The sequence below is a fragment of the Podarcis muralis genome, chromosome 13 (assembly GCF_964188315.1).
Source record: "Podarcis muralis chromosome 13, rPodMur119.hap1.1, whole genome shotgun sequence".
In the NCBI taxonomy this organism is placed as follows: Eukaryota; Metazoa; Chordata; class Lepidosauria; order Squamata; family Lacertidae; genus Podarcis; species Podarcis muralis.
Window position 1 is genome coordinate 27,803,085 of NC_135667.1, and position 14,366 is coordinate 27,817,450.

General features: G+C 48.1%; 1 protein-coding gene across 5 annotated transcripts in view; it reads right to left on the minus strand.

Annotated features, from left to right (window-relative positions):
* Nucleotides 1–9,186: 9,186 nt before the first annotated feature.
* The window catches only part of CACNB1 (calcium voltage-gated channel auxiliary subunit beta 1), a 51,109-nt gene continuing 45,929 nt past the window's right edge, over nucleotides 9,187–14,366 (minus strand). For all 5 annotated transcript variants that reach the window (XM_028704008.2, XM_028704005.2, XM_077917272.1 and 2 more), the window contains one exon: nucleotides 9,187–13,103. In XM_028704008.2, the coding sequence (XP_028559841.2) occupies nucleotides 12,585–13,103 (519 nt within the window). In that variant the 3' untranslated portion in view covers nucleotides 9,187–12,584. The remainder of the gene's footprint in view (nucleotides 13,104–14,366) is intronic.

Genomic DNA, 14,366 nt, shown 5'->3' on the forward strand with positions numbered 1-14,366 from the left:
GAGCCCGGGATGGCATGCACTGAGATAATCTTGTTTCATCCTCAGAACAACGCTATCAAGCAGGATAAGATGAGAACCTGTGGTTTGCTGAAAGGCAGCTTGCGTGCTTCAGGGCTGAGCAAAAATTTCAATCCCAGTCCAGATTCTGTGCATTGTGTGTGTGTGTCTATGTCACACCGTGGCTTTCAGTTTCGCCTTCATGTCTCCCTTTCTTCCTCCCCAGTTTTCACATGTGCTGTTTTTCTTCTGACCCTGCTCCACCACTGCACAATCCACAAGCCAGATGGGAATATGCACAAAAGTGCAATGGACCAGCAACCTATCCTACTGTACTGGAGCACATTTGGAACACAATTATTCAGAGGCATATATACTTGTAGTGATCTCAGCTCTCTGGTCCTTATGTACACAAAATGGCACCGCTCACACACATCAGCAGGAGGTACCAGAGTGAAGACTGGGTGGTGGGCACGCTCAGTGACCACAGAATGCTGAACAGCTGTTGGCGGAATGGAGTATTCTAAATGCTGATCAGCTTGGGATTGGAATGAAATGGAGTATCCTGCACAGAAGCACTCCAGACTATAATTTACTTATTTTTTTGCAAGCCCCCAGTTGTAATTTCTGAATTAAATTATGTTGTCCTCTGGATGTGCAGACTTCTATACATTTCTATTGACTAGTTAGCATCATGCTTATTTTCTACTTAACCTGTGATACTTAGGAGATGCTCTGTGGTAACTTCAAGTGGCAAAGATTTGTTCTTTTGCGAAATTTGATTATGGCATGGGGAATGGCAACAAAGCAGTCTACAAATCACTGGAACACTGCCCTTCCCCCATGGAAATCCTATAGAGCAGGCACCCCCAAACTTGGCCCTCCAGCTGTTTTGGGACTACAATTCCCATCATCCCTGACCACTGGTCCTGTTAGCTAGGGATGATGGGAGTTGTAGTCCCAAAACCGCTGGAGGGCCGAGTTTGGGGATGCCTGCTGTAGAGCTTCTTCCTCCCCACCCCCACCCCCAGAAATTGGGCTGGTGATCAGTTCATGGATCATCATCTACCTTCTGTCCACCCCTGTGACTGGTGTTGGAAAAATTCACCTGTGTGTGTCCATTTCAAGCCACGACAGGGTGGGGTGGAGATAAGCTCTCCGTATGGAGCACCTCTCTTCCTGAGCCAGAAGCTGTGTCTGGGCACCACACTGGGCTGAGATTAAACAAACAGGGGCCTTAATTTTATTCATAATTAAATGTCCACAGCCCTGAGGAACAGGATGGGATCAACGCCTGGATTTCAGCCAATAAACCATGCACCTCTGCATTCTTTTACACCCCCATCCCACCATAATAATCCCCAGTGAAACTGCTAGACGACAGCTGGATAACTTCTTTGAGTGGCTCTTGGCTGGCCAGCCATCCATCAGCTGTGTCCAGCACCAGCTGAGGTTTGGCTTAGCAACACAGTTTTCTCTCCATTGTCTGTAGCAAAAGCATGGGCTGAGAGAGCAGAAGTTGAGCATATAATTCCCTGTGCCAACAAACACTACTCGCTTGTGCTGCTTCCATGGAGCTGGGTTTCTAGTAGCTTGGAGAGAAGTCAGGAGTAGAGTACATCTGCCTGGCTTTCCCAGAAGGGACATATTAACTATTAGGTAAAGAAGAAAGTGCCACCGACGATTTAAAAGTGCTTTGTTAAAGGGGGTACTCAAGGATATGCAGTACTGGCACCTCTTTTTGTTGTTAAAAAGTGTGGCACTTAATGTAACAACTTCATGGTGAGTACCGGCCCTTATTTTTATAGGGAAAAAAGCAGTGTATATGTGTGCATACGCACACAGAGTGTTTTTTTCTGGGGGGACGCAGAGGTACACATACTCCTAAACATTTTGTGAATCTTTGTATTTTTGACCATTTATTGTATTTATTTTCCCCAATTTGAACTATAAATGGTGATTTTATTGAGTCAAAATGAGAGTACCCCAACATTCTTTTTAGAAAAAAGCACTGTGTGTGTGTGTTGTAAATAAAAAATATGCCCTTTTCCCTTATGGGGTATCCAAGAGCCCATATAGAGTCCTTACATAGGTTCCCTATTGGTAGGAGAAAATAACAGAGGCCAACCAGAGAATATTGAGAAGCAAAGCAGCTAGTAAGCTTGATCTTTATTGATCTGTTGCAACAGGGTACTCCCTCCCACGCAGGAGAGGAGGAGGACCCAGAAAGATGCTGTGCAAGGGCTTATAAAGACTTTTGAAATTCCCATTCTCTAGATCAAGACCACCCCCAGAAACATTATGCATACATCACAGAAGGGGTGTAATCTATTCTAAGACCACCCCTCAGATACATCCCACCTACATCACAGAAATTTAAATGTTGTTTTTCTCCTGTCACAGTTTATCTCCTGTCTGGCAAGTTACTTGATTGGATTTCCCAGGGAGCCTGGCCATTCTTTTGTAGTGGTAAAATACTTATTTCCTGGGCCAGGTCACAGGCTCACACCTTATTCAAACAGACATATCCTTGAGACAGGATTTGTGAGGAAAGAGACAATGGGGAGGCTTTTCCAGTTTAACCTTGCAGAGAAAGGATTTGGTCAGTTTAGGAATGAAAATGGTTCCAGGTTGGTCTTCCTGTGTTGATCTATGTATGTGCAGTTATGAACATTACCATATATCTAAGACCATAAAATTCCTATCACGTGTGTGTGTGTGTGTGTGTGTGTGTGTGATTAAGGACACATTCACACCGTATGTTTAAAGCACTGCGATGCCATTTCATGGCTTCCCCCTCAAATAATTCTGGGAGCTGTAGTTTGTGAAGGGTGCTAGGAGTTGTTAGGAGACCCCTCTCCCCCTCACAAAGCTACTGTCCTCAGAGTGGTTGAACAACCCATACCTCTTCCCAGGTGAATTCTGGGAATTGTAGCTCTGTGAAGTGAATGGGGTTTACTAGAAATGGCATGCACCTCCATGGGCCCAGGTGCTGTCGGGGGCAATACGTACAACACTGGACGCAGGGAGTGCCCAATGCTTTACCAAACCTCTTGGTCCTCCCTGTTTGTATGTGTGATTAGCATGATGTCACAATTATACCTAACCAGAGAGATGAGTGACATTTGCAGAAGGGAGGGGGAACCTGCGGCCCTCCAGATTTTGTTGGGTTTCATGCCCATTGACCATGACGGCTGGGGCTGATGGGTGCTGGACCCCAGCAATAACTGGAGGGCCACAGACTGCTAATCCTTAGTTTGCAGGCATTAAATGTGATTCCACCCTTGCCCACATCCAAATACAGTACTTGGATCAACAGAGGTGACCGTGGGGCAAGGATGGAAAGACCTGTCTGTTCTGGTTCTCCTAAGTTCTCATTTTTCCCATCTTAAGTTCAGTTCTCCATGTTCCTGCAGCAATTTGCTTTTTTTTTTTAAATCCTCATGAGAATTATTCAGTATTTCAGTGCAAATTTCTCCTTATAAACATACCTTTGTTGTTGTTGTTGTTGTTTAGTCGTTTAGTCGTGTCCGACTCTTCGTGACCCCATGGACCAGAGCACGCCAGGCACCTCAGTCCTCCACTACTTCCCGCAGTTTGGTCAAACTCATGCTGCTAACCTCGAAAACACTATCCAACCATCTTGTCCTCTGTCGTCCCCTTCTCCTTGTGCCCTCCATCTTTGCCAACATCAGGGTCTTTTCCAGGGAGTCTTCTCTTCTCATGAGGTGGCCAAAGTACTGGAGCCTCAGCTTCAGGATCTGTCCTTCCAGTGAGCACTCAGGGCTGATTTCCTTAAGAATGGATGCGTTTGATCTTCTTGCAGTCCATGGGACTCTCAAAAACATACCTTTGTAGCTCTGACCAATGCACACTTCCCCCGCCCAAACAATGTTTCCCAATACAATTCGATTTTGTATGTTCTTTTTCGCTCTAGACATTTTCCTTTACCCCCTAATACATGCATTTTTGTAAACAATGGTTGGAAAAGTGTGTCGCAAGACTAGGAGGAGTGTGAATTTGGAGGACTGCCCCGTGTTTTGGTTGCCATGTTGTGTTGTGAAGTGTGGATTTGATAAATTCAGCTGTAAATACAAACAGGACCAAATATTTCCCCCCTATTCCCAGTGCAAAGGAAAGCAGTGAAGCCACAGAGGAGGCTTTGAGAATTTGCATGAACCCAGCAGTTCCAACTGCCAATATCTGCTTCAGTTTGGAAGCCTGTGCTTGGGCAGCTCAGCTCAGCAACTGCTTGAGAAACTTGATGATTCTCTTGAGAGGTGCCAGAGTCAGAAATACCTCTTGGGCTGATGCTAGACTCTTTCCACTTCAGGATATGCAGGACAAACGTAGCTTGTTAATAAGGCAGCTGAACGGAGAGCTAATACAAGGACAATTGTGGAGGCAAGGTACACCTTGCCAATTTTTATTTTTTTTAAACCACAGAGCTGAATCAGTACATGAATGTTTTGATAACGTCGTTCGACCTTGAGCCTTAGCAGTTACAACAATTCTTGGGGACAGCACAGGGGAGAAGAGTCCCAAGGGCATAGCTAGAGTGGGGCATTTATGAGAGCTTCTCTTCTGGCAGACCCTCCAAGCGTCCCTATTTTCCAGGGGCAGTCTTGATTTACAAAAGTCATCCTGGCTTCTGGTTTGGTTCCAGAATGTCCCGCTGTTCCCAATCACGCCCATATTTTCATCAGATAAATGTTGGAGGGTACAGAGTTATGTGACTACCGAGCCAAGGTGATTAGAAGACATTGGAAGGCAACCCTGTGTTGGGAAGTTTTTTAAAAAAATGTTTAATGTTTTATTATGTTTTCATATAGTATATGTTGGAAGCTGCCCAGAGTGGCTGGGGCAACCCAGTCAGATGGGCAGGGTATAAGGAATAAAATTATTATTATGGAATAGGATGTCCCTATTTTCATCAAAGAAATGTGGGAGGGTATGTCTTTCGGGGGTCTCAGCTAGAGACACCACTCATGCAATAAGGAATTGTGTGAATGGCTTTTCTATAACAAACAGCAGTCGTGGCAGCCTAATCTAGTTTCAGGCAGTGCACAGCCTGCAGGCGCCCAAGCCACCATGTCACTCCCAGGAGACATGTGTGGCTTGGGCATGATGCAGGCATGGCAGTAAGTGCCAGCCCCCGTAGTGTGGCGCCCAGTGCCAGTCACGTTTAGCTATGTTTGTTGACTGAACTAAAAAGTTTTGTGAGCCCAATTTTTATTTTTTAAAACTCATTTTGTCATTTTGTCACACACACACACACACCCCAGTGATGACACCCCCTGCACTCCCCTTCCTCCGCTACTGGGAGGAAACTTTCCCTGCTTCCTTGTGTTACCACATGGGTAGGCAAACTAATAATAAATAATAATAATAACAAATTTTTATTTATATCCCGCCCTCCCCAGCCGAAGCCGGGCTCAGGGTGCCTAACAATAAAATAAGACAACATTTTAAAAACCATTTCATTAAAAATTACTTCAAATCAAATTGATGGCAACCATTGGGTAGAGTTCTGCGTAGATTGCCAAAGAGGGAGTCAGGCTGTGCCCTGGCCAAAGGCTTGGCAGAACAGCTCTAAGGCCCAGGGGCTGGATCAGGCCCAATCACCTTCCGGCCCGCAGAATCAGTGCTTTTACATGAATATAATGTGTCCTTTTATTTAAAATGCATCTCTGTTATTTGTGGGGCCTGCCTGGTGTTTTTACAAGAGTAGAATGTGTGCTTTTATTTAAAATGAATCTCTGGGTTATTTGTGGGGCATAGGAATTTGTTCATCCCCCCCCCCCCAAAAAAAAAATATAGTCCGGCCCACCACATTGTATAAGGGACAGTGGACTGCTGCTGGAAAAGTTTGCTGACCCCTGATCTAGACTGTTGCCCCCCCCCCCCATTTGTGCTGTTGAAAGAAACATGTCCTGAGCCCCTGGCCTACCTGGCAGCAAGTCAGTATGCCAAGTCCAGAGGTCAGGAAACACAGTCCAAGGTCAATTCAAGTAGCCAAGTCTGAAGTCCAGCAGTCAAGATACAGTCCAGAATGAAACCCAAAGCACAGTCCCATAGAAGCCCAGGAGCATCCAAGCCGTGGTCCCTCAACATGGGCAGCTGAGCAGGCACAGCCCCTCAGCCCTGCTTCCCTTTTGTACTTTGCATGCTGATTGCAGCACCTGGCCTTGACGAGGCAGGTGACCCTCACCTGTTCTAAGCCTGCTCCAGCTGAGGAATCACATTCCTCCTCCAGAGCTAGCAAGCCCCACCTGGCCAGCTAGGGAGCTGGGCTGTGGGCCTTTGTCTGCCTCAGCCTTCTAGAGGACCACTCCTGCTGCTCCTCACAGCGCATGTTCATGGGGAAAGGGCCCCCTCTGGCTCTGGTGATGGGTCTTGCTGTTTCTGGGTCCTCTGCATTGATCTCCTTCCCCTCACCATCCTCCATCACCATGTGAGTACTTCCTTCCTGATCCCCTGCTTCACTTGGTGTGTCCCAGTCCCAGCTACACCCAGTTCTGAAGCCCTGGCCTACTGGGCAGCGAGTCAGTTTGTCAGTCTCCAGTCCAGAATCAATCCACATGTCCAAAGTCCAAACTAAAGCACAGTCCCACAGACCCTAGAGCATCCAATCTGCCCATCAACATGGGTGGCTGATCAGACCCAGCCCCTCAGCCCTGCTTCCCTTTTGTACTTTGCAGGCTGATTGCAGCACCTGGGCTTGACGAGGCAGGTGACCCTCACCTGTTCTAAGCCTGATCCAGCTGAGGAATCACATCCCTCCTCCAGAGCTAGCGAGCCCCACCTGGCCAGCTAGGGAGCCTCCTAGAGCGCCACTCCCACTGATCCCCACGCCTCAGAGGCTGACGCACAATAAGGTCTCACACTTAATTGTAGCTGACACTATGAATTGGCAACAGAGATACTGTATGTACTTTTGTTACCCAAGGAAAATCTTCTAGTGAAAACAAAAAATAGTTTAGCAGCAGTACTTACCAGAAAACACCAGGGGAAGTTGAAGTCCCGAGCACAGAGGTTCAGGCATTCTTGCTGTTTTCATTAAATCCAATGTGGCTCCGTCCAGGTCTGCGGAGCGCAAGACTTCTGTATGCAACGGGGCGCTGGATTTGGACTTGGGGGAGGGGGGGGTCTGATTTAACCAGCGCCACCTTTGCTGTAATTGGGTGTGTTGTGGGGGCTGGATTTGGGCTAACCAAATCCTAACCAACCAATGGTGATGGCAATGTAGTTTGGCCACGCACCCTAGCAGACGGTATTCTGAAACATGCCAAGGCCACGTGACATTTAAAGCATTCTTGATACCACTTCATGACACACACTCCAAGAATTCTGAGAACTGTAGTTCGTGAAAGGCAATGAGAATTGTTAGAAGACCCCTATTCCCCTTACAAAGTTACAATTCTCAAGAGTCCTGTACGGAAAGGGATTGCTTGTTAAACCGCTCTGGAAATTGTGGCTCTGTGAGGGGAAATATGGATACCAGGCAAGAGTGCTGGGTAGGAAGGCTGCGGCCTGGGCAGCTGAGAGTGGAAGGCAGGCACCAAGGAGGTTGGGGTAGCTGAAGGAAAGGAGTAAAATGGGTGGTGGCCAAAGGCTGTGCTCACTGGAGAGAGCAGAGGCCTTGCTGGAGCAAGGGCAGGTAGCCAGACAGTACAGCTTTGGAGGAAGGAAAGCTGAAGGAGAAATGTGAGGTCACATGTGAGGAAAAACTGAAACACTAGGCCTAGAGAAAACAAGGCTGTGTACTACACACTATGCCTTCAAACCACATTCTTTCCCTCAAAGAATTCTGGGCACTGTAGTTTACCCCTCACTTGGCTACAGCTCCCAGCAACCGTTATCGAACTACAATGACCAGAATTCTTTGAGGAAAAGAATGTGCTTCAGATGTATATAGTGTGTAACAGACTGAGAGCCTGTACGCCAGAGCTGCCTGGGTGCAGACAAAATGGAGATGCCCTACCTGGCTTGAACATGGGACCTTCGACACGCCAGGCAGATGCCCCACCCCTGAGCTGCAGAGCTTCCCTTCTTCCTCCGCAGACACTCTGCCCTGTGCTTGAGTTTGAAGGGGTGCCGTGGTGGAAGCATCACAATGGCAGTGTCTCCACCTGTGAACTATGTACATTCACATTTACACCAGAGCTTTCCATTAGTGTGTCAGCTGCAGTGTGTAGATGCGTCACGTGAACGCTCCTCCTGGGGCTCGAAAGGGGTTAGTTTAACCTCCGGTTTGCTATTAAAACGGAATTACTGTGCCGCGAAATGATGCATGTCTAAAAAGTGTTTCACCAACATTTAAAGTTTGGAAAGCTCTGGTGGTGTACACACGTATGTAAGTAAAACGTTGCTGTATGGAGTAATCCTGTTTAGGGATGCAGCCAACAATGACCTCTTTTGGGACATTGTGTTCCATTTTCCCTCCCTTCTTGTGCCCCCCCCCATCAATCTACAGTGGTACCTCGGGTTACATATGCTTCAGGTTACAGACTCCGCTAACCCAGAAATAGTACCTTGGGTTAAGAACTTTGCTTCAGGATGAGAACAGAAATCGTGCTCCGGCGGCGCGGCAGCAGCAGGAGGCCCCATTAGCTAAAGTGGTGCTTCAGGTTAAGAACAGTTTCAGGTTAAGAATGGACCTCCGGAACGAATTAAGTACTTAACCCGAGGTACCACTGTACTTCGCACGCGTACTCAGGCATCATTGTGCATTTTGACTCTCTTAGGGTTCTCTGTAAAACATCTCTCTCTTTTTTTTACACTTCTACAAGCCTTGCAGTTTTGCTAAGCCTGAATGTGAATGGCATTTCAGCTAGATAAGAATCAGAGGCAAGGTCATGTTCACAAGGTCATACATTGCAATAGCACTTGTCATTTAAGGTAGTTTCACATTGCTTTTCTGACAGCCACCCCCTACAACAGCCACCCTTCCGGGGGATTGCTGTGTAGCATCTTGGATTTCTTGACACATCAGTACCCTTAAAATACTCACGTTGCTGGTTCTACATGTTTACTGATGTACAGGTTGCTTTTTTTGTGTGAGGTATCTTTCTCACCCAGGGAAAGGTCTGGATATTTGAAACAACACCCCAGCACTCCCTCCTTTGGGGGCTGTGTTTGTGTGCGTGCATTTTTGTCTTCTTCCACATCTCAATAAAAATGTCAAAGTGCATTTTATAAAATACTTTTATTCCCATGGTAATGGGGATGGGTCATTGGAGCACTGAAAAATCAATTGTAATAATGGCGAGGCAGAGACATGGCAGAATTTATTCTCTATATCCAATAGCCTTCTCTACCCCCCAACCCCCCAAATTAAACAACAAAACAACCCAAAGTGGAGAATAAATCAGAGGGATGCAAATATAAGCCAGGGGATGGGACTGGTCATGCTTCATTATCTGAAAACTCAGTAGCACATTCTTGAAAATGCCTCCCCACTTTATACAGTACCTCCAGTTATAAGGGTTTCTGGTGAAGCTATTTACTACAAAGAATTCAAGTTTGGCCAAGGAATCCCTACCCCACAGAACAATGCTAAGAATAAATAATATAAAATAAACTCTCTTAAATTAACTTGTTAAGCAACAAATTCACTTTTCTCATTGTTCAAATCCTCTTTGCCTTATTTTTCTTTGCTGGTTTACAACTCTCGCCTAACAAGAAAGGCTGAGTTTCGGGGGGGGGGGGAGACGTTGTGTAGAGAGCACTTGACCTTCTGAATTTGTATCTCTTAAAAACAGCAGGGGAGAGAGACAGACATGTGAAATCCACTGTAGAAGCAAACTTGAAGGTGTACCAGGTCCACTTTTGTCCTTTTGTATGTTACGGTAAATCCCCTAGTCGTGGCACAAAACGAAACAACCTAAAGCTAAGTTGGACCTAAGGAACTCAGGTGTTCTATTCCTGTCTCCAAGGTCTTTTATGTCTCAACACGCAAAGGACTTCCAAGGCTCCCAGGTCAATATTTTGAAAACAAGCAACGCTTTGAACTGCGGCGTTTGATATAAAGGATGTCCATTAAAGTGCGGTGAATGTACAAGGCTCTGGGATAAGGGACAGCAGCTTAAAATATGGGAACAACACCAGCAACCCTAATAGAATATCACCCCCACCCCCAACAGTAGAACCAACAGTATCTGGCAATGTCTGTGGGAATTATGAACTGATTTTTTTGGGAAGGGGATGGATTCACTGTAGCTGAAAAAGAACAGGAAGATATCAAGTCCACTGTCCTCCTGGCAACAAGGGCAGGCTCCACCCCACGCCAGCAAGGCTTCCAATTTCCAACCTGCATTTCTCATTAGCAATTAGTCTTGTACTTTGCCTTCTTTAACTTTACACCGCTCACATGTTCCTGTTGGGTGCACTTGTAGATTAGGTCATAGGCCACATTAAGCGTCTTTTTCTCCCACTTAGCTGAATATGCCAAGCTCACTAGAGCTTTAGCCCAGGTAAGGCCTGAAGGGCTGATCTAAGGCCATGTTTCACATGCTATTTTCTGCCTGACAAACAAGTTTCCAGTTTCTTCACCTCAAATAATTTTACATTCATGCTGAAGTCAGCAGTGCTGTTTTAACAGAGACTGGGGCACCCAGTGTGTCAGTTACAAACCACACAGGGGAAGAAAGGGATGATGGAAACAGAGGGTGGGCTTCAGTTGGGTCAGGGAGCCTTGTGGGAATTATGCCACGAATAAAATGTACATCGCTAAACAAACAAAAACAAAAAGCACCCCAGTTACCCAAAACTCTATCTTAGCAGCCTCAAGAGAAGGTGGAACGTAGTTGTCAAATTTCTGGGAAAAAAGGCAAACTCCAGAAGTGTGTTGCATTCAGATGTCAAGGGTGTCAGTTACATTCTGAGCAAGGGTGAAGGGTCAGCCTTCAAAAGTGTGGTCTTTGCACCTAAGGGCAGGTTTTGGCACAAGAGCAGAGCCCAAAAGCTGAGCCTGGGTAAGCTGGAACCTACTGGGTACTGCTGACATTTGGAGAAGCAACCACAGCTATTATTTTCCCTCTGGGGTTTATAGAAGAAGGGACAAAATCTCTAGGCTGAAGGCCACCCACAGCCTCTGCAGATCCACTTGGTCCCGAGCTCCAAAACAGGCACAGGAGGGGTCAGTGGTGGCAGGTAAAGGACTGCACTTAACGGCTGTGCGGCCCACTCCATCCATCCCACCATTCATTTCTTTCCAGTGGGAGCCATGTGCTTGAACTGCAGATATACAAGAACCACGCCAAGCAGCAATTGCTACTGGCTCCCCTCGACACACACTGGCAAAACTCCCGAGGAGTCTGATTTTGCAAGACAGAGACAGGCTGGTTTCCCCGAGTCTTGATGGAAAGGGAAATTCTAACCCAACGACAACCTTCCGAAAGGAAGAGGCAACAGTGGGATGGATTCAGTTTTCTGCTGTGAGAGAAGGCAGCACACCTTCAGCAAATGTAAGCAGGCGGCCATTTTTAGTCAGGAAGGATCACTTCACCTCTCTGGTTTCAGAATGGTGGCAATACCTTTCTACTTTTCACCTGCGAAACACCCCAGGCCAAGCTATCACACGTGCTGGAAAGAGGTCTCCAAACTCAGCGTTAAGAGCAAAACCACAGCTGGTTATGAACACGGACAGTCCGGAGCCTTTCTCCCTGCCAAGCGCGGCACACAACAACACACACACATGCACACACCCTGCATGCCCAGGATCTGCCCAGCAGGTGACATATGGTACATCCAAGAGGGTCGTGAGCTGAGGCACTGGAGGATGGGTTGGGCTGGAGAGTTTAAGGTGGCCGGGGTTGGATTTCTCTTTTGTAGGCACTGGAGAGGATCTGGCAGAGAAGCTGATCCTATGACAGAAAACTAGGAGATGGTTTTTACTCTTCCCCTTGCCTCTCCTCCATCCCACCCACCCGCACCCCAGCGGTTGGGCTGGAAAAGCACCTCGAGACAGGCAAAGAAAGAGATCTATGATGGTGTAAACCTATAGAGGGGAGAGGGCCGGATTCTTCATTTGGGAGCAGTTTGGCCTTGCATGGGGCGAGGCACGCAGGATCTCAGGAGGGGCAGCCAGCAGTCTACCTCAGCTGCCACCCAAGTGTTGGGGTTATTCCAGGCACCAGTGGAGACTGGCCCTCTTCCTCTCCAGGTCCACAAGGGGGCCTCTGAGGAGAGAGGGGAGCTTTCGTTATTTAAGGTATATGTGATTATTTGTGACCTTGAGGGAAAAGGCCAGGCAGTGCTGGCTGGCTGGCTGGCAGGACGAGGGTGGTCCAGGAGGTTGTTGGCACAAATGGCAAGGCAGAGGAGCGGGTGGGGAGGTGGAAGGTGTCCCCAGAGAAAGGTGGCGAGGAAAGGGAGTTCACGCAGACCCGGCCAGCGATGGTGCTGCTTCTGAGGCGCAAACGCTATATGCCTGCCCACAAACCGCTTGGTGGGTGAAGGACAATCCTCCGGAGAGGCTGGACCTACCCCCGGGTGCCAGGCAACTGAAGACAGCTCCTGTCCCCAAGGCTCTGCGTGGGAAGAGGCCTCTCCCTCAGCGGATAAAAGCCCTGCCCCTCAGGGCCTTAGCGGATATAGGCGTCTCGCGCCCAGTCCTCTACGTCGTTGTGGTTGCGGCGCAAGCCCTCCTCCTCCTCGCTCTGGCAATAGCGCTCCCGGCCCTTGCCGTGCCCACGGAGAGACCGGTTGTGGTTTTGCCGGTCCGGCTCCTCGGCCTCCCAGGAGCCCTGGCGCTGGGGGTGGCGGTGCCCCCGGAGGTGGCTCCGCTGCTGCTCTGGCTCCTCGGGTTCCCAGGACCCCTGGAGGCGGCGGTGGCCCAGGCAGTGGGTGCGACGAGGCTCCGGCTCCTCGTAGGGGTCGGTCTCGATGTCCATGCAGGAATCCGCTGGGTCAGTGTACGCAGAGTCGCGGCTGCCCTGCGTCTCCGAATCAAAGGTGTCCTGGCGGGAAAGGCCCCGGGCGGCAAAGTGGGAGGGGGGCGGCGCGGCGCGGATCTGGCCATGCCCAGCCAGCTGCCCCGCATAGTCGTGCAGGCTGGTGTGCTCTGGGTCGAGCGGCTCCTCCCCATGCACTAAGTAGGGTCCCTGGTGGAAAGAGGCATTCACCACACACCATGCATAAGAAAGGGAGAAAGGAGACAAGAGTTAGTGCGGCCACGACACAGCAGCAGCAGCAGCAGCTGCAGCGCCCCAAAACAGGTTAGCACAAGGGGCTCTCAAACTCTGGCCTGGCAAACCTCATGAAATCTAAGGGGAAATTTCCCCTGCAAAGAAAGGCTTTTTTTTTTGGGACCTGGGAGTTAAGAAGGTCAAAAACAAAAACAAAAAAGCATGGATTTTAGACCCCCTCGCAGATGGGGATGGAAAGATCCATTGGTTTCAGCTCCTCACTTTTCCCCATCTCAAATTCAGATCTCTACATTTCTACAGCCATTTGAAGATTGTTTTTTTTAAAATCCTCATAAAACTTCTCCAACAGGTTGGTGCAAATTTCTCTTAATAAACCTTTTTTTGTACTGAATTTAGATTAATGGACACATCGTTGTAAGCAATTTCTCCTAACAGATTGCATTTTACTGTGTTATTTTCACTAATATATTGGGCACGTGTCCCCCTAATGCACACATTTTTGCAATCTTTGTTCAAGTGGAGGACTGCATTGCCAAATCCGTGCAAGTGTGAATCTTGAAGGCTGGCTGGGTTTCGGTTCTCAAATTTTCTTGGAAAGTGCAAATTTCTTAAGGTTTTGGCTTCAAATGTGAATTGAACTGAATGTCTTCCCCATCCCTACTAGCAGAAGCCAAAAAACACTTGCAAAAGAGGGAGATGGGGAGGACGGGGAGTTTGGGACAGTTCCAGGCAGAGATCCTCAGAATGGTGACCTGCCACTTTTGTCTGAAATTGCTCTTTGGGCATGGCATTCTATGCGTGGTGCAGAATAGAGCAGGGATGGGGAGCCTGGGGCTCTCCCTGGCCACTGGCTGTGCTGGCTAGGGCTGATGGGATTTAGAGTCCAACAACATCAGGTTCCCCATCCCTGCAGCAAAGTATGGTTTCAAGAGGTGGCAACTTGCATCTCAAGCTACCCCTTCGCCTCCTCCAAGGTTATAGAGAAATTGGGGCTTCCAATGGTTAACTGCTTTGCACCATGTTAGAGAGAGGCTCATCATCACCCTGTTTGAGAACTCATCAGTTAGTTAAGACATAAGAAGATAGAGAGTTAGCATCACACAGAACACATACAGAACCACCTGTGCTGATCAGCTGGACCACCTGCTGGTATTTATACGTAAAAGCAGCAGCAGCAACAGCAGTCACTTACCACGCCATGCAATAAAACAGCACTGG